Consider the following 20,861-nt stretch of genomic DNA (forward strand, 5'->3'; position numbering starts at 1 on the left):
ACTGAGTTCAAGTGTGAATTTAGGCTTTTTTTCCCCCCAAAATGTGCCTGAAAGGCCCTGATCCGATGCAGACCTCTGCAGGCAGATCTGAGGGGGAAGACACTTCCAGCAGATGTGAGAGATGGGGCAATGAGCAGGGATTTCCAGCAGCCCAGTAGGGCACTTCTGCCCTCTCCTTTTCTTTGGTCAAGCCACACAGTTCCCCCAGGTTCTTGCATGCAAAAACTGATGCAAAGGCATTTAGTAAAGTGGTTAGGAGTATGCGAAGCAGGTGCACTTTATAGTCCTCCTCACATGTCATGTACACAGTCTGTCCTGCAAATCTGCAGTTATCCAAATCAGTTCATTTCAGTACTGGGGCCGAATGACTGCTGTACATACACTGGGCTACTCTTCCAAATAATAAATGGATATTTTTGGACAAAATCTCTCCAACAATTTCCTAGAAAAACTGGCACTGTGGAGTAAGGAAGATGCTTCTGTATAATTTCCTATTCAGACCATGACACAGTCATTGCTGTTGGACTTTCTTTCACTGGGGCTAACAGCTTGGTGTGGATCCAGATGTTCAACCACTAAGGGCTTCTCTGAGTAAATGCAAGGGTAAGAACTGGTTTGTGTTCAGTGGTTAAGTAACAGAGAGGGTTTTATGAGGACAGCACCCCAAGGGCAAGAGAGGTTGTTTGGCCATACGGTAAACTAATAAGGCATTCTATATGCTGTGTTTGTAGTCAGGTAATGGTATCTAAAATATTTACTTTGATTGAATAATTGCATTAAATATAAGTATTAAAATTATTGAGGTGTATTATGTGAATAATGGTTCAAAATCAGTTATACTAGTCTAAAATATCTAAAACTTGCACTAGAAAATTACCAGCCCAGCATGGTCAGACTTTGCCTTATACAATAGAGGTTAGAAGTTGGCTAGTCTAAAGCTGTGAGTCAGAAAGCTGCCCATTACAATTTAGACCCTTTTAGCACATACGAAAGTAAACACTAGGAGGTAAATTGATAGTTTACCAAGTCCACGTTTATATTCAAGAGGGGAAAGTAGTTTCCTTTCATTTTGCTGGTAAAATCTCTTTTCAGCAGAAGATCACTTGTCATCACTGTAGTTTGATTTTTGTTTTTTATTTAAAACATGACCTCAAAGAATTACTGACCTCTGAATTTACTTTTCAGAGAAAAGTGAAAATTAATGCTTTCTCATCACAATAAGGATAAAGCAGTTAATATTTCACTGAACTGTCTCTGTCCAAGGTTCTTGGAATATTATTTAAAAAATCATATTAATTTTTTATTCAGCTTAGTCTGTCATCCATTATGCCTGATTCAGCAAGGTGAAACTATGAATGTATTATATACATCAAGGCATTCGACTATTTAATATTTGGAAAGGTTTCAACTTTTAAGAGCATATCCTGTGCTAATCAATCAAAATATTGCTTATACTGTGCTCATTGTATTATGTGTATACATCCATTCATGTATTTTTTCTTTTTATTTTCAATGATATCAAGAATGAAAATGATACCTGGCAGTATGGTATCATGCTGAACCTCAGTTGATGACACTGAATTATGTTTTCATACCTATGATATCTCAGGTATTACAATAAAACCTGTGCCACTGTGGTGTGTTTTGCTATGTTACTAGTAGAGTGTATTGCTTTGCAACCCCTGCCATACTCTGCAAACCCCTGATTCCCTCTGCTGACATGCACAGTCTTGCTGAGATCCAAATAGAATACAGAGAGTCTAGCTAGCCAACTGGATAATTACTTTCATTCTTGAGATCTGTTATGTACATGACCATCTGAACTTGATAATCCAACAAAACTGAGGCCAAATCACTATGGCTTTATTTTTTATTTTATTTTCAATTTGTCATATTGATAGCATTGGCATAGGGCATTTTGTATGAATTAATGACTAGCTCTCATCAGCAACATTTGGCTATGCATGGACAATCAGCTCCTTATAGTGAAACCATCTTGCAAGACTCACTTGCAGGTTACTGTTTAAATATATTGGCTTGTTAGTATGTAGTTAAGGCCAGGTGAAGAAGGTTCTAATGCATTCATCTCACTGCACTTTCCCTCTCACCAATTCTGCAAAGTTTCAAAGAAGCCTTATGGAAGTCGGTAATGCTTCAAAGTAAGTAATAGCCCTGTAAGCTTCTTAATCAACACTTGGCAGTCTCCCTGGTAGTGGTAGGCAAGTACACCAGACGCTCTTTGATTAGCTTCTTGCTAAGGAAGTGAAACCTAAATCAGTTCATCAGAAAAGAAATGCCTAATCCCAAATTGCGTTATTTAGGATTCCTATCAGAGCCACTCCGAGCTCTCCATTTTATGATTTAGTGTGATGAATTATCTTTATGATTAAAACAGTATGCTCCATCAAAAATAATAACAACCATTCTTTGTGTGAATCATTCCAAGTGATATAACACAAGCTGATTATTTTTTCATGGACAGCCTTTTCAAACTCACCATTGAGCACCAAATTAGAATGACCTGAATTTCAGAGACCTGGAGCACTTACAGTTTAACTAGGGAGCTAAGTGATACCTATGAATGCTCAGCAGATTTTTAGATAGCCTATTTAGAAGTAATTTAGCATTTATTTAAAAAATGCTTTTTTATAATAGGAAAAGATAGTGAAAATTGAATTCAGTGTTGTTTGGACTTACATTGATATTCTCATTTATTTCAAGCTCATTAACTGTGTTGTTACATAATGATAATTTTCTACAAATAGGGTAGACAATTACGAGCTGGTTAAGTAAAATTTCATTTTTGTACTTAAATTTTTACAGTTCTTTAGGGCAATATGCATTCCATAGACATGAATCCTCTGCATCATTTACAATGTGGATCATATGACTGCTGTGAGAATTGCAGTGGGTAGTTACATACATGAATTAATTTGTCAGCAATTACTCTGTTTCACAAAATTATTTAGAACCCAAAGTGTGGCTACACCCGCAGAGCAGGAGTACAGATATCCCAGGAAGCCACTGATTGCTTCTGAGATGGATGCAGAACTTCTAGGTTTGCTTTCATGTTCATTTTTTTAGCCATTCTCCAGTATGGTTTTATTTAAAGCAAATCAATCATTTATTTACTTCCTTGGAATCTTCTTCTTGGTACAGAGACAGTCTGCAATGATATTGTACTACTATGAAAATACAAAGCAAAAGCATCAAGAGACAGAGCTCTTAAGAGGATTTATTTTAATTTCTTAGTTGGAAAAAAACCATTAGCTGGAAATACATATTAGGGACAACAAAGGAATGAACTGAGGCACACTTAATATAGTGCAGCAGTGGGTTCATTTTATGTCATTTTTCAAGAAAGTAAAGCAGATAAACATTGAAAGCATGGAAGTATATTATTAAGAGAAAAATATAGATGTAGGAAAGAAAAAATTAAAATCAGAGGATTTTTAGCTTGGCAGCATGCTTAAGTTAAACATGTGCATCTACTCATTGTCATATAAGCCACAGAAACATTTCTGATCCCAGCTTGAAATGGCATTAGTTTTGAAATGCTCTTTGTAGTTACCAAAGCCTTGCATGAAAGGTGGCAGATCACTCTTCTGCCACACATGAAGAGTAATGCTCCAGGCCAAAAGACTGAATTGCTTCTGAGATCCAGACTTTCAAAAGTCCCTAGTAGTTTTGTGTGACATGTTTTCCAGGTGTCTGAAGAGAGGTGAAGAGCCCGTGGTTAATAGTGACTGCTGAGAGGAAGAGGCTGTAAAGGTCCTATTGAGACTTCTGGCCTTATACTCCTTCATCACCCTGCTCAGATGGGCTGTGAGAAGGTGGTTGCTTCAGCTTCACTAGCATTGCAGGACTGTAGGGTGATTCCTGGCAGCAGAGGGCTCAGGTCTCCATAGTCCAACGACCTGCTCAAAGCAAGAGGAGCAGTGAGGCTGGACCAGGTTACTACTGTTGGAGGCTCTCAAAAGAGAGTCACTCCTGTAAAGCAGTTCTCCATTATGTCAAAGATGCTTCTTCACAGGGAGCTGTGAAAAATCTGTAAGATCTACTGATAACATCACTCCTTCACTTGTCTTTGAATTCACTTTTGCTGCGAGACTTGCCATCACTTGATTTAGCTTTACTATTTAAAAGCTGTGCTGTCCTTCCAGCATGCAAACTTCTACTGCCTCCACACTGACTGTATGTGATATTAACTACAGCCCTCAGTCAAAAAAAATCTCCAGAATCAGACCCAATATTAAAACCACATCTTTTCCTGAAAAGCCTTTGTTCAGTAGAACTTGCTTGCGGAAGAATTTCTGAAACTCCCATTTTTGCATGCGCTTTCTCACTTTCGTTCACGTGAATGAACTTTTCCAGGCAGAATTCCTGCATTTAGAAAGGTGCTTGGGATAAAAGTTCTAAGTATTCTCATCCTAAATCTGTTATGATAAGAGAGGACATGTGCAGAAAGGGTACACAGAGCAGAGCTGTTGCACTTGCTCCAAGCTGGCAAGCTGAAATCCTGTCTTCCTTTGGAAGAACCTATGCTCAGCAGGCTGCAGGATGGCTGTTCAAGCTAAGCCCAAGATCAAATTCAAATTTGGAAAGATTGTAGGTAGTCTATTTCAATGACAATTCTAAAGAAAATCATTGCAAAATTTTAACTTTCCTTTCAGATTTTTTATTTGCTTTTAATCTAACCAGATTGTATGCAGGGTTGGTTGTCTAGGCATACTTATTTCTTATAGAAAACTTAATGTTATATTCTGTATTTCACAGCTCTAGTTCTTCAGAGCATGGCTAACCTCATCACTTGAAGGACCTGCTGTCTTTCTGTTAAATCATGCTATGTTTCTGAATTAGTATGCAAACTCTAGAAGTCTGCAGTACAGACTAGAGGTCTTGGTTTGCACCTAATATCTCTATTCAAAAATGCTGTTAGACACTAACCACAAACTTAGTGTGAAATTGGTATTTAACAGCCTTGCTAAACTGGTGAAAGGTCTTTTGGCTTCTGGAGGCTTGAGATTTTACCCTGAGAAAACAACTGTAGGTAGGACATTGTGAATCATATTGCGCCTTTGGTCAGTCCCCCCTCATCTTGCACAGCAGGTGCTTACAAACACTTCACTGGAGCTGACTGAATGCAGATAGGCAAGTCCATCTGGACTGTGAATAATGCTCCTAAAGCAGGGTCAGACAATCTGCTTGAAAAATCAGAAGCCTAACTGTCCATTTTCTGATATAAGGATGCAATCAGCTTAAGGCAAGAAAACAGAGCTTCAAAATGAGAGCTGGTGGACAACAATTTCTTCTGAAATGCTTAATGTGGGATGAGCTGACATGGAAGCTTTTGGAAAGCAAATAAAATAAAAGGTGGTAACTCGGTCACTGAATTAGCAAAATAGCTACACCATTCTGGTAAAGTTGTGGTTTACATCAATAAAATACTTTCATCTCTACCTCACAGAATTCAGAGAGTAATCCATCACATTATTACAATGTCAAAGTTATAAAAGAAAGAGTGACACCACTATTATTCCTATATAGCTCAGTAAAAAGGCCACAAAGGCTATTTTCTGTAATGAGATATTATGCATCATCTAGGCACAGTGGGCAAAAGTCATAATGAATATAGCTAAATAAAGCAAACCTTCACTACAAAGTGCCTATGGTGATATTCAAAATATGACTCTGGTGCCCGATCTTCAATTTAGGTGCATTGATTCACTAAAGTAATACGAAAAATCCTGCTTACCCTCTTAGCAACTATGTATGTGATGGACTGCACACACGTAAGTTGTGCCTATATGAATCCCCAGCAGTATGCAAACAAGATCTGAGGTACATCTGAACATATACCACACCAAGTGAAGCTATATTATCTGGAAGTGAGACAGACCTAAATCGATGTAATGACTTTTATGGCCTTGTTGATTTATACCATAATGGACCACAGCATGAGCTTGCTTATACCAGAGATCTACTGGTCAGCTATTCTCCAAACACATGTGTTCTAGCAAAAAAAAATTTTTAGGTGTCTGCAGTTCTCCTACCAAACACATTTAGAGATTATTCTGCTGGGCAAATAGTATAGGACCACTTTCATTCATTCATTGCTTTTTATTCAACAGATTAGGGTTTTGCTGTATCTAATTCATGGATGCCAAAATCTTTGATGAGATTTGTCTCTTCAAGACATTCTAAAGTCAGATCTGGAGTTTTAAATTTTTACGTTGCCACCCATAATGTAAGGACTGCAAAAGTTCCTCTGAAATTAATGTCTTTCCTTGAATGAAAGAGGTTTCTCTAAATGGCATACGTAGTCAAATACCAAAATGCCAGTCAGAAGTAAGTATGGCCAGACTACAACATTCATTGTGGTCTGATGTGATGTCAATGAGGTGGTAATGTGGTACATTAGACTCAGTATTTTGTCCAGAAAAGTCTAGCACAATGTTATGGCTGGTGATAGTGCAGTTTAGAAAATCGCCAGGGAAAGTGTTGTTTTCACAAAGTGTACTGAGATGCTGCTGTGAAATAATTGGAAAAGCATGTCTATCTTTTCACTTTATTTCATATCCTCTCATATTTATACATGGTTTCCGAAGAAAATACGGTGGCATTATTTTGGATCTTATTCTTGATGAAAACAGCCAGTTGGGTATTTGTTTTGAAAAGATTTTTTTTTTCTTCCTCTACCTCCCCCAGAAAGTTATTTTTATGATGTTTATTACTCTATTGACAGTAATTTTATTTCAATTCATGATGGAGTTTCTTACAGTGTATAGTGTCAGGATTTGTATTTAATTGCCTTTTTCCTGTTGAATATCTTTAAAACCCATCTGATTAATATCTAAATGTAAAATAAGGATTATATTTGCCATGTTCAGTACCTCCATCAATCACAAAGAATCACCTATCTTGAATATATTTGTCCCATAAAATATTTACGTTACCTTAAATATTCCAAGTCATACGTCATTTCAAGAATTCCGCTTCTATGACTTATTTTATTTACTAACTTAAAACTTTAGTGGACCAGATAAGAAATAACATATAAAATTATTGAATTTTGAAAAATTTTGACCAGTGAAGGTCACTTGTTGCCAGCAAACCAAGGCACTGAAACTGCACCCCAAAAATGCTGCACTTAAAAATGTATTTAATTCCAGTTAAATAGGTCCTTATTCATTTTAAGCTGTCAGCATGAATGACCTATAGTATAATGCCTTTTGTTTGATTTGATTTATTGTTTTAGCTCCAGAAGTGTTCCAGGCTTTTATGGATGGAGGTCCAGGATATTCATATCCAGTAGACTGGTGGTCGCTAGGAATTACAGCATATGAATTACTGAGGGGTTGGGTAAGTACGATGGGTTCTGTTGTTATTTAACATATTGACTGACAAAAGTCCCAAAGTTTACAGTGCCCCTGAGTATACTCTTCATGATGAAATGAGGCTGTGGATCAGATCAGAAATGCTGTCCTGGGTCTCTCTGAGCCAGAAACATTATTGGGAAATTTTCATCCCACTTTCAATTATGTTATGAAATTTTGCCTAAGTCTGGCTGAGGAAGTGCCTAACATTTTGACAACTTCTCCACAATGCTAATTGGAACCAATGGTATTTTTTCCCAATAGAAGTTGAGTTACTTCCAGCTTTATTATATATTTGATTCTCTTGGTTAATACCTTAAAAGAGAATGTAATATCCTAATATACTTAGCCCAGCTACAAAAATGCTTATCTGTCAGTGCACTTATTACTTATCTAATCAATTATGTGAATGAGCTTAATGAAAAAGCTTCCTGACTATGTTCAAATATAGCAGAGAATAATGGAAATTCTTTTCCATTTTATTCAAAGGATTGAAGTTCATTCCTTAAATATTTACTATCCCTATGGAAAACAGTAATTTAGACACTATTTGAGGATAATGAAGTAGCTAAAGTAGCTGGGGTTTTCTTCAAATTTTAATTCCTATTTCGGAAAGAAGATATTGCATTGCAATACGCTTTTTTAAAGGAAGGAGTATTTGATATCGTATGACACTAAGACAGTCCACTACACTATCCTGCTAGGTAGGCACTTTGTAACATGAGACAAGACATCCCACAAAGACCTCAAAGTTTCATGTAGGATGAAAGTCAAAAGAAACTACTATAGAGCTAAAGAACAATTATTATTCCCATTTTTAGATGGAAAACTGTATTTCAGAATATCTGCACATTGTAACTTCAGTTCAGAAGATACATTTTTTAAAGGTCAAAAACTTGACCAACCTATACTGTATTTCCATAGAAATGGTAAAAATCATGCTTCTGATACAAAGACCTCTCCAATGCGAAAGCTCGGTTGCTGCTCTCAAAGAGCAGTAGTATTAAAAACCTTTTTTTAAAAAGAGAGGTCTTGGCAATTTTTCTCTACCATCATTCTCATAAATTACTGAGTTTTTAAGATGACATTCTCCCCAGGATGAAAAATTTGAACCTGAACAGTTAACTCTGGCTGTGGTAAACATAATACATTCTTAGCGCTAGTCACAGGCAGTAGTACTAGCTGCACATATTATAAATTAAAAGAACATCCTGTTGCTTTTATATCAACCCTTTCATCAATAAGTGTTTCAAAGAAAGCAGCACAATGAATGATTGTATAAGGGAAGCTGACCTCCCAGGATTCATCAAAAAAGATAGTCCCTTTAATAAATGAAAAATTATATAGGGTGGTATCCATTTACCAAGTTCTGTACAGTCTTTTCTGAATAAGTCTATCTGGCTACACACAAAACAAAGGTGACTGAATGATTTTTTCTTAAACAAATACATTGCCATCTGTCCATGCTTCAGTCAAACCAAACCAGCTACTTCTTTTTCTCCTGAAGAGCAGCTCTTGTTCCCTGAGAAAGCCAAAGGGTGGCTTGGCAGCCTGTGCCTTTGCATGGGGTAGGAAAAGGTGTATTTTTTTTCTGAACTGTATTTCTGAAGTTTTCTAGACTAGGCAAGGCCTAAACTGACAGTAGTGATGGCAACAGAAGTAACAGCAGGCTGAGGGAATGTGCTTAACCTGAGGCACGTCACTGTCTGCAACAATGATGGGCTTCGAAGCTCCATCTGCTGCAGAAGTCCTGTGCAGATGGCTGCAAAGAAGCAGCTTGCGTCTACAAGGCTGTGAGCTAAATCTGATGGCAGGCAGCCCCCTGCTCCTCCACACTCCCACAGCACTTTGGTCAATGGTGATAGGAAAACCCCATTTCCAGAGAGCAGAGAGATGGGCACTCCATGCAGCACATGATCTGGCTGAGGCAGACACCCAAAAATATGACTTTCTGCAGTTGGAGCATGATGCATGCTAGTGCATGGAGAAGACAGCAAGCAAGGAAGGAACGTTAGAAATGAGGATAGAAATTTTGATCATTTTCTACCTCTGAGCTGTGTATAGTGTATGATACCGCCTGCCTGAATTCAAGATGAGCGATGTAAAAACCATTTTCTTTTTGTTGAGCTGAATTGTTGTTTTTATTTGCCTTTGCTGTTATCAGATAGAAGAGTATCTGATAACAGCAAAGGCAAATAAAAACAACAATTCAGCTCAACAAAAAGAAAGAGTATTCAAAGGAGGTTCAGGATGTTCAAGGCATTGCAGTCATTCTCATGCCTTGCTGTCTACTACCAGGCAGCCAAGACAATGCTGTAGCTACGGGAGTACATTGCATCCAGCACAGAGCTGTCTGGACCATTTTTCATTGCCCACAGTAGTGCTAGCATTCCTCAATATGTTGTAAGCACATTTCTCTCTTCAGCCAGTTGCTAATAAAAGAAATAAAAATCCAAAAAAGTAAATTCCTCAAGCTTTGCATGAAACATCAATTTTTCCCCAAGTCCATGAAATTAAAATGGGTGATGCAAACCATGACACAAATCTGTCCATCCCTAAACTATAGACAACTGCTAAAATATTGTCACTGTATATGGCATGCCAACAAGAGAGACAAGATAAAGGAAAGAGGTAGTAGGTGGGATTCTTGAACTTCAACTTTCACTGTGACGTTAAAGGTTTACAACGAATTTTGGAAAAATATCATGAACAATATCAAAATAGATTTTTTCGTTTTTTCACAAAACAGAACAGAAGGGATCTGACCATTAAGTAAACTGAGTAGCTGAGAAGCATGGTAGATGTGAGGGACCTCAAAATAACCAAGCTTATAATGGCTTTCTTTGAGTATTAAAAACATTAAAAATCTCTGCAAATCTCAAGAAATAAAGTAAGACTGCAGAATACTAATAAACTTTAAAATAAGGTAAGTATTTTTAAAGGATTTTCCAGTGAGGAAAAAGGCATGTGCAGAAACATGCTCAACAGAAAATCTTTCTTGTATTTATTCTCACTTTTTACTTCTTTCAAAGATCATTTTTCCTTAAAGCTGCTATTTTGAGAGCTATATCACCATTTCCAACAAGTGGTGTAAACTCTGGCTCAACGATCATGTTGGTCACATTGCCATATCAAGTCTAAATCAGCCATAGATTACTTCTTGACAACAGACAGAATGTTTACCTTATGGCAATATTGCCACAGGTAGGGAAAAGCGTATGACAGGCAATTTCAAATGACAATTTTGAACGTGATTCAAGAAAATTGTGTGTTCAGGGCATGCATTCAGGTCCTATTGAATTCATATGGACATGATATAACTAAATGACACAGACTGACTGTGAAACAAACCAAAAATTTTTAAGCAATACTTGTATTAATTTTTAGAACATCCCAATGCCTTTGAATGTGCTTGTTTTCATATAGGTGTTCAAACATAAACATGTGCATGAATCTTCTCAAAGTAAGAATATTTCTGGACCTTTATGATGACTGATTCTAATTCACTATGAGATTAGATAATTAACACCGAAAATATTATTAAGCAATAACCTTGTACCAGTACAAGGTCGAAAATGTCAAGGGATGATTCAGTTCTTAGTGAAGGCAATGTGTGTGCCCTTTGCTGTTGAGGATATTGGATTAGAAGGTAACTCTATGCTGTATATTATATGCATCAATTTGCACGTTGCTGCTATGATGGCATTTGGCTGCAGATCTCACATCACTTATCACATTTTTGCCATCAGCTGGGTGCAACTTAATTCACAAGCAATCCACACTCTATCCTTGTCTCAAAAAATACAACAAAATAGAGAATCTTTCTAACAACTTGTATCACAAATATAAGTCTTAAAACAAATGTGCACAATAATTAATAGGAATATAAATTTATATATAGTACTTTTATTTCAAAATGCACATTTAATAAAAGATAAATCACAGTAATCTTTATGAGCAAAGTACTATGAAGCCTGAGGCTTCTCTTCACCTATGGAAGAATTTAGGCACTGCAAACGTGGAACAACAGGTCCATACAACCCATAGGTTCATGCAATGTGTTAATTTTAGATTTCAAAAAGGGGCAAAGGAGAAGGATTGTGATTTGGAGTATACACTTTTACTGTTGTCCCTACACAGACTTTTATAAGCATTTTTAAATTTCTCTATCTACTACTCAGTAACATCAGGATGACAAAGCACCCTTCAAAAACTACTTTTCCATTTAGTCAGTTTCGATCAAAAGAACATTATAGTGCTACAAATAAAAAAAGTAAATAACCCATATTTCACACAGAATGCCCCAGGAGCAAAATTATTCAGCCATCTCATTTGAAATGGTATTTCTTTTCATGAGAGAAAAATTTGCAGAGAAAATGCATCTATGAGTAATTACATTCATTATAACCAAAGAAAAGCACACACACAAAGAAGGATTAGCCTTAAAATCGTTATAAGATGTTTTGGTGGTTTTGATATTTCCAGCATAAATAATACTGAGCTCAGGAGAATGTGAATTATCTATGGTCTTTTATCCATTCTTGCTGACTTGATATTGATTTAACTTTTTCCCAGAGACCCTATGAAATTCATTCAGCCACCCCCATTGATGAGATACTCAACATGTTCAAGATAGAAAGAGTTCACTACTCATCTGCATGGTGCAAGGGCATGATAGCACTACTGAAAAAGGTAAGAAAACACAAACACCTTCTGTCCTTTCTTCTTTCCTCTTCCAGAAGCCACTACAACAATACAGAGGCATCAGACAAGCACACGCTTTAGGTAGTTAAATTTTCAAGGGTAAGAAAGCAGTGCTTATTCCTAGACTTTTCTGAATGTGAGTGGTGCAATATTTTCTCTTGGGAGGCTGGATTATTCTTAGGCTTAGACTCAGGATTTTCATGGCCTCCAAGAAATAGGAATCTAATATTTTGTTTATTTTAAAACAGATTCACTAGTGATAGTAAAACTTCAGAGATCAATAATTTCCACTCTGTGCCCTGGCCCCATTCTCTCTAGCCCTGGCTGAACGTGTGAGAGAGGCAAGGAAGGATTCTGTTCTCTGAATTTCTGCCACAACTTCCAGTCAGAGAGCTTAGAAATGAAAGGGGCTATATTTCCCCCTATCCCACGTTGCTATAGTTTCAACAAGAAATGGTGTGCCACTTTGCTGTAAACTTCACTAAGGTACAAGATGGGGATCTTTCTGAATGCATCACAATGCTTGAACTCACCTTCCTAAAATCCCAATTGTTTGTTTGGCTGAATTTTCTGGCCATGCCACAGGAATTATTTGTCTCTTTTAGGTATTTCAAATCATCAGCACTGACATTTGAGCAGGAAACATTTGTGAATGTGTGAACAGAGAAAATGAAGATCAATTTCCTTTACAGCAATGACCAACCCATTTTTGATTGACGAAGCAATGAGGGGGTTAATTTTAACTGCTATAAGGATGCTCAGTGTAACTATGTCTCCTTTAAAGACAAAATACAAATTATTGGGTGGCATTGAATGGTGATGTTTCATGCCATTTGGACTCTTGTGTATTTGTAAACAAACTTTTCTGACTAATAAACAGACTAATACACTTCATACCTGCAACAATTGCAGGTGGCAAATTATATTTGTATCCTATGAGTTATTACTTCATTTTTTTTAGATTGGGATATCTAGGGGTCATTAGAGTATTCCCTAGCCATTTTCCTACTCTAAATTGTGTATCATACAGTTTCTGTGTGTGATACATATACTATTTAATATGGCACCTAATCCCTTAGGAAATGCTTTGTGCTTGATCATAGCTCCTCACTAAGGACCCAGAGTGCCGACTTTCAAGCCTTGCTGACATCCAAAGCTCTCCATACCTAGCTGATGTCAACTGGGATGCTGTTCTTGAGAAATCTGTGACCCCAGGCTTTATTCCTAATGTAAGTCAATATTCTAGGTGAAATGTGTTTGCAAATTCTGACTTTAATTATCACTGCCGTTTTACTTGTTTGCATTTCCATTTATTGCTCTTCAGTGATTTAGTTCTCACAGAAGTATTACTGTGGATTCTGTTTTCATTTACTCAGTCACAGCTAAGAGAAAATTTGGCCTGTTTTGTTAGATCACAACAAAAACTAATTAACCTTGTTTCACTTTTTGTTCCCTTTCAAATAAAAAGCTTTTTTTCAGAATTTGCATTTCAGTTGTTGGAGGAAATAATTGTCAAGAGTTAACTCTGAGCCAAAGAATGCCAAGAAGATTCTATCCTTATCCAGGTGCACATTAGAGTTCTTGCTAAATGAGATGGGTACAGCACTCAGACCTGCAGAAGCTGAGGGAAGGAGAACATAGTCTGATGGAGCAAAGGCAGTCAGGTGGGTTGCCAAGACAGTGCTGGCAGCATTTGCTCTACTTCTTGGCACCTAACCAAAGCCTTTCCTGGAAGCAATATTCTACAGGAGAAGAAAGCTGTAGGTGGGCAAGCAGGGCTTCCCTCGAGGAGCTTGGGAGAGACAAGTAATACAGCAGGTAACTAGCACAACAGGTAAAGAAAATGACAGGGCCATCTTGGGCACCTCAGAGCAATGTTAATCAAGACTGAAAGTCCTTTTTTTGCATTTTAACTTAATGGCAATGCAAGCTGAAAGCTTGAGAAGTGAGCGTCATATCTACCAAACCAAGGCCAGGACTCCCTCTCTCTTATTCAACTTCCCTGCAGCTGGAATAACTGCTATGCCATACCAGGCCCTTCTCTACATTCTCACAGTTTGATACCCTAAGCAAAGTTCTGCAGAACAAAGCTCCTCCCTGGCCTGTGGAACTGTGAACTCTGTTCTCCATCGTGGCATGGATCTGCACAATGAATGGAGACTGCTCCTCCTTTTCGGTGTTTTTCTCTGAGTTAGAGCTGCCATCTGAGATATTGGAGGTGTGGGCTGACTCCTTCTTAGAAAAAACCTAACAGATTATTCAGACCTCCAACACCTTTACACAGTAAACACTGCTATTACAGGAGACCACGTCTGGCCAGGCATTTTCCAAGAAATTTTCTCTGGGTTGCCCCAAGTAAAACCTTCGCTGATTAACTGAGACCATATAACAAAATATGTCTTGGTTTTCAAGCTTTGGATGAAAGAGTGAATTGGGGCCAACATACACTGTAATCCAGGAAGAATTTTATAAGTACAGAGTTTTATAGCTTGCCATCACTCCCAGGACCTTGTCTGCCTTCTACAGGCAAGAGAGCATGGGGGAGGCCTGTGGTAGGAAGGGCCCATTGTGAAAATTCTCTCCGTGTAGCTTGATTGCATAAACATCATTCGTACTTGACTAGTACATGTATTTCTTTATGGCTCAGCTAGTTTCTTTACATTCACTTTCGACTCATATACTGTTAGTGTTCTTTTTAATTGTTAAATATTTGATAAAGGAAGTAAGTTTTTTTAAAGTAATTTGCTTTCATTTTTAAAACTTCAGAATATAAGTGATGTATTTTTTAAGTGCCCATGCAAATCTTAAAACTGTACACACACAGATAGAAATTGATATTGATCAAATGTAAAGAATTATTTATTTTAAGTAAATAAAAATAAGCTAAATATGTCTATTAAGAAATAATAAAAAAACAAATAAATTTTATGAAACCTGACTGGATAGTGTGCAGGAAAAGGCATCAGAGAGCTTAATATTATGCTTGGCGTATACAGACATTTTTACGGGTAAAAATGATGGATTAATCTCTAAATCAAATGTTTCATTATAGAACACAACAAGTTATATGAGTGATTTCTGATGGGGTTTTACTGATAGGTGTCTTTTGTTGCTAAATAATATCTGCTATTTATTGATGACTTATCTTAGTATTCCCACCTTGATGGCGAAAATGGCGTGATTGAACACTCAGGCTGCTTTCAAGATCTTCCCCCACAAAACTCAAACTATTTGCAAATTCTTTTTTTTAATGCTTTGAGAGAATGAGGAGAAGAAAGGAAGTCATGTTATTCTGATTACGGGAGTAGCAAAATGCTGATCTAATAATTAGGATGTCAGGTAGTGACTTTTAAAAAATACATTGGATTCAGCTGAACCATAGATTTTCTGGCCACCATGATTTTTATCCCTAAACAGGAGAGGAGAAGTTCATCCCAAATATTGTCATGAGATGGTTTTACTGCACTAATGAATAGAATTTAAAAAAACCTGAAGGCATACACTATGCTCCTATAAACCTTTATGCTGAAAAGATGTGAAAGAATCATGAACCTGAAAAGAATTAAGGAAGAATCTGGAAAGAATCAAGGAAGGAAACGACCATATGGAAATGGTGTTTCCAATCATCCTACTTAAAAAAGGACTTCTTAATACAACAAAGAATCTTAAGAGTCAGTTCAAGCAGCATAAGCTAATATAAAAATGGACAATCCAGAATACCTCAGTAATGTAAATAACAGGTAAGAAAAAACATAATAGAACATTTTGTTTTTAATATAAATGCTGCTAAACAAAAAAGGCCTGCTCCTTCCTGTGTTATCATGGACAGGAGCTATGTCTGGAACTCTTTAGAAAATCAGATTTTAAAAAGTAAGGTTTAAAGGTACTCCCCATCCCTCCTGCACTATTACAGTTATGAATTATGTTCTACAGCACTAACTGATGAAGACCTTGGGCCAGACAAATCTCTCTCATTGGGGTGACATAACTGTAGTCACTGTAGAACTACATCTGTATGTAACAAGGAAGAGGATTTCACTCTTTATAATATGATTTTTGTCTTACCTCCTTTACTTAAACTTCAAGCATCATTCCAGGCCTAAAAAGACAGTTTTCATTTTACAGCTGTGATTAGGAAGCTAGACCATTTTTAATGCTATTAACACTTGCCAGGCAAACTGAAAAAAAACACAACGATTCTCCAAAGAATAACTTTAAATCCTTTTTACCAGAAAGGACGACTGAACTGTGATCCTACATTTGAACTTGAAGAAATGATTTTGGAGTCCAAACCTCTCCATAAAAAGAAAAAGCGACTTGCCAAAAACAAATCCAAAGATGGAGCTAAGGATACCTCCCCACTGGTAAGTTGGGGGCTATGACTGCAGTCAGTGGCATTTCAGTTACACTCTTTAATAGACAAGCCCAGTTAAGTTCAGTTTTAACATGTTTGAAAATAGATCCAACCTCTATGTCTGTCATTTCACATATAGTATAAACCATCTCCAAAGCAAGATGAAAAGCAAAAATTTATTTCAGTCAAATTGTTACAGCATGTTTAAGTTGCAATCATTTTTAAGATTCTCACAGATGCTCATTTGAAGTATGAAAAGTGTTGTCATTTGGCAAATACACTTCCTACACATGGACAGATAGTTATAACAAGTATTTATCCACTGCTAGTGACAAAAATGAAAAGCATGCAGTGAAAAGGTTGTTATTTATAAATGTTTTAAAACTGTCTCTTGCAGTCTTAACTAATGTGTCCCAAATAGGAAGATTCATTGTATAAACAGTCTAAACTTCTAAGAAGATTAAGAAATAACCATTTCCAGATCTGAATTTTCATTTCAGTGGAGTTTTATAAACTCTATTGCTACTCCTAACAATTTTGAATACTTATGAAAGCTTTTCTTCTTAGAGTTATCAGACATAAAATTCTCAGGAATTCTTTGTGGGGGCCTTCTTCCAAAAGAAAGAAAAATTGATTTTGCTATCATGGCCCACTTTTGAAGAGCCTTCAAAACACCTTCTGGAAGTATTCATTCATGAGCCTTTTGTTCAGTATCATTTCTGTTCTTGTGATTTCTGTGTATGATTTTCCATCTTTTTAATCAACGTATTCATGCTGTTTCTTAAAGAACGTACACCTGCAGCAGTGCTTGGAAACCGTTAGGAAAGAATTCATCATATTCAACAGAGAGAAGTAAGTGCATTTCTTAATGCCCATTTAGCATCACTACTGAAATTAATTTGAGAACTATTTTTTTTCCTCCCAGAGTAAGGAAAAGTGATTAATGATCACAGCAGCAGGGGCTAAAAGGCTGCATTTCCATTGATTTCTTCCTCTTACAGTCTCTGGTGTGATAGTTTTTCAGTTCTTCTATCTCTGAAAGCAAGCCAAAGTGCTTGTGGTGAAAGTGTGCTAGTGAGATAAGGCAAATGTCACCAACACTCTCCAGAGAAACTGTTAGCAATTAAGAAATGGAGTGCAATACAAAGGCCTATTTTTTAACAGCTTGAACAAAACCAAGAGAAGTGGCAACTCATGACATTTTAGTGATATGAACCTCAGTGTTCTGACTTGGAAACTCTATTCATACTTCACCACCATAAAGCAATTTATTTTAACGTTAGTTTTTTCAGCAGAGTTAAATAGGAAAACTATTGTCAGACATGAAACCAACACTTCAAAGACTGTCAGCCAGAATCCATAGAAAAGCAAGATAGAATCCCAAGGACGTCAATAATCCTCCTGGTCCAATTAATACACTGTATTTCACATAGTTTACTGTGTTTGAAGAGACCCACAAGGATCAACGAGTCCAGCTCCTGTCCCTGCATACTCCAAAATTCACACCATGTGTCTGAGACTGACCGCTCTGAATCAGTTCTCTTATTGGTGAACTAGGGAAAGACTGAACTTTGTAGAAGATTTATTAACCCCAAAAAAGCAGAATTATTAAGATTGTAATATCAAGCTGAGAAAAAGATTACATTGATAAATCAGTCTAATGTATTTTCAAGAAGTTGTTCTTACAACCAGTGCATTTCCAGTTATGACTCTCACCTGCTCTAGAATCATATATCAAGGAAACCCAATATACAGCAGTTTTTGAAAGATAAAATAAAATACCAGATTTTGTTAAAATACTTTAAAAATCTCATTGTGTGTTCACTAGGACTGAACAACTTCTTTTCACATTGTTTTACTGATTATTCTTAAGTCTTTTTGACCAATGCATAGGAAGTTTTTTTAAATTGTGCTATTCTCTACTTCCTCTGAGGTGGCAGTCCAGAAGTCCTCACCAGCGCACGCCATTCCCAGGCTTTTTTCTATCAAGCATGGTTTTGTCACAATCCACCTTCACATCTAGTTTAAAGCTCTAATAATGAACCCTGGTAGCTTCTGGGTAATCATCTGTTTCCCCCTTGGGGATAAGTGTACCCCATCCTTGGACAGCAAGTCTAGTACTCTGTAGGACAACCCATGATTAAAGAACTCAAAGTTATGCTCCTCACACCAGGTTTGGAGCCAGGTATTTATTTCTTAGCTCTTCCTATTCCTTCCCTCGTAATTCCCTGTAGTTGGAATGACAGATGAGAACACTGCCTGTGCCCCCAGTCCCTTCAACCTATGTCCCCAAATGCTACATTTTATTGTGATGTAAGCCATCTGCACAGTTTACTTCAGTGGCACAGAACACTGCATAAATCCTAAGAAAGTGTGAACTGAAAAATTTAACCCATCTTTCAAGGGAAAGAGATGAGAATCCCCAAACTAAAAGGATTCTGGGTAAAAGTACAGATGTTTCTAATTGAGCAACAGCAAGTCATAGTAATGTGTAGTCAAAAAGTGCAATGTTAACCATTCCAGTTCTATAACATATTGAAATCCAATACTTGCAAAATATATTCTAAAAAAAAGTAGAATCTGGTTTTACTTAATATCTTGCTGATACAAGACCATGTTTCTTTTTCATTATATATATATAATCGTAGAATGGTTTAGGTTGGAAGGCGCCTTAAAGATCATCGAGTTCCAATGTCCCTGCTATTTCCACTAGACCCAGTTGCTCAGAGCCTCATACTGCAACAGGTACTGCAGATCTTGAAATATGCCATATTTACCTTTTTTTCCCAAGAGGCTCAGGAGGTTCTTAGACTGCAGTTAAGGATGCAGGGAGGGCAATAGAGAAAAGGATTACTAGGCTGAAAAGAATTAAAAAAAACCTCCAGAGAATGAATGATGTAAGTTAGTGTGGGCAAATACAGAATGTGCATATTTTCACATTTCTGTGGCTTTCCACACTTAAGTAATTAGAAATTGCAATTTATAGGAAGTTTTTAAACAAGGTAAGTGTGTGAGGAAGACAGAGTCCATTATAGCTGAGCTAAGGTTTCAATCAAGTAGGTTCAGTTAAAAAGGCTGGTGTTTCCCCAGATAGCTTTACCAGCAGCATTCAGAAAACATACCTTCTCAGTAAATCTTACATTGTCCTTGATTGTATTTCATTTGGTTGGAATATGGTTTAACAGTGTAGTTGATACCTCTAGTCTGAACAGTTACGAGATAGGATGAAAGATTTCAAGAATTAAAAAAAATAGTTTATTGTATACGGTCAGAAAGCAAAAACATACACTACAAAACAATAGAGCAAATGTGTTTTGTTTAAGTATGAATCAGGAAAGGAAGACTTCAAGCAGCAATATTAGCTATTCTTTATGTGTTGGATTCAATGGCACAGGGCTTTCTGGACAAGAAGTATGTAGTCAATGATTATCAGCAGTGGGTAACAACCATTAGATTTGTATATCCTTGCTTAAGTGCTGCTAGTCACAGTGCCTTCTGTTGAAACTATTCAGAATTCACTGGAGAGAGAAGGGGGAATAAAGGGAACATGAACTATTGCCAGTTTCTCTGTATAAAACACCAGAAAAGAATTCTATCAGACACACACATTTGCAGAAAATGAAACAAAACTGTTTTCCATTTTTCTAACATCTGTGAGATTAATGCGAGATTAATATCCTGTGTACTAAAAATGGCAGTTACAGAACTCCAGATTTAGTTCTGTGTTTCAGTTTAACTAGGCATGTTCTCAGTACTGTTAATCCTATAAAAGGGTCTGGGAAATCTGGGAAACCTGAAGGCAAAACAGCTTTCATGTCTACAGCATGGATGCTGAATATTGCAAGGTCTTTCCATGATCCAAGCCAACAGTTGTTCTTATGATATGCCATCTCTTCTAATAAAAGGAAAACTGAAGCGGGGTATGTTCACCCTCCACACTGAATGGAGTTTCCTCTTGGGACACTCATATACAATTCCAGATAACAGAACAGCTGACCAGGAGCAGCTTTAGGGATGTGCAACATTCATGGGTTGAAAACACTTTCTTCTCCATGCCAAATGGCTGAGCTGTTCTGAAGAGGTAGCTTTATACATTCATCTCCATTTGTGCAGGAAACATGAAGCTTTTGGAATGAAATCGCTTACCCTGTAAGTAGATTTTATTTTGATTTGATTTTTGCTAGTGCTTCAGATACCAGAGTGGCTGTAGTGTCACTAGGTGGAAGACTTTATTCTCATTTACAATGATATTTCAGTGAATGTGAGCTACAAATTAAAATATATGGTTGTCTTTTGACATGACATGGGTGTATGTCATCTGACCATATTGATATTATCATGCAGTTCCTTTAAGAGAGGGGTACACGCTGTCCTGATCCAAAGTAAAATAGGAAAATAGTTTTACATTCCAAGTTTGATTGTGGTAC

At 37.0% G+C, this 20,861-nt stretch overlaps 1 protein-coding gene across 2 annotated transcripts in view; it reads left to right on the forward strand.

Annotated features, from left to right (window-relative positions):
• STK32B (serine/threonine kinase 32B) overlaps window positions 1-20,861 on the forward strand; it is a 161,682-nt gene that overhangs the window by 123,096 nt on the left and 17,725 nt on the right. For both annotated transcript variants that reach the window (XM_069856333.1, XM_069856334.1), the window contains 5 exons: window positions 7,259-7,362; window positions 11,952-12,068; window positions 13,184-13,309; window positions 16,313-16,444; window positions 17,222-17,286. In XM_069856333.1, the coding sequence (XP_069712434.1) occupies window positions 7,259-7,362; window positions 11,952-12,068; window positions 13,184-13,309; window positions 16,313-16,444; window positions 17,222-17,286 (544 nt within the window). The remainder of the gene's footprint in view (window positions 1-7,258; window positions 7,363-11,951; window positions 12,069-13,183; window positions 13,310-16,312; window positions 16,445-17,221; window positions 17,287-20,861) is intronic.

The sequence above is a fragment of the Phaenicophaeus curvirostris genome, chromosome 4 (genome assembly GCF_032191515.1).
Source record: "Phaenicophaeus curvirostris isolate KB17595 chromosome 4, BPBGC_Pcur_1.0, whole genome shotgun sequence".
NCBI classification, from domain to species: Eukaryota; Metazoa; Chordata; class Aves; order Cuculiformes; family Cuculidae; genus Phaenicophaeus; species Phaenicophaeus curvirostris.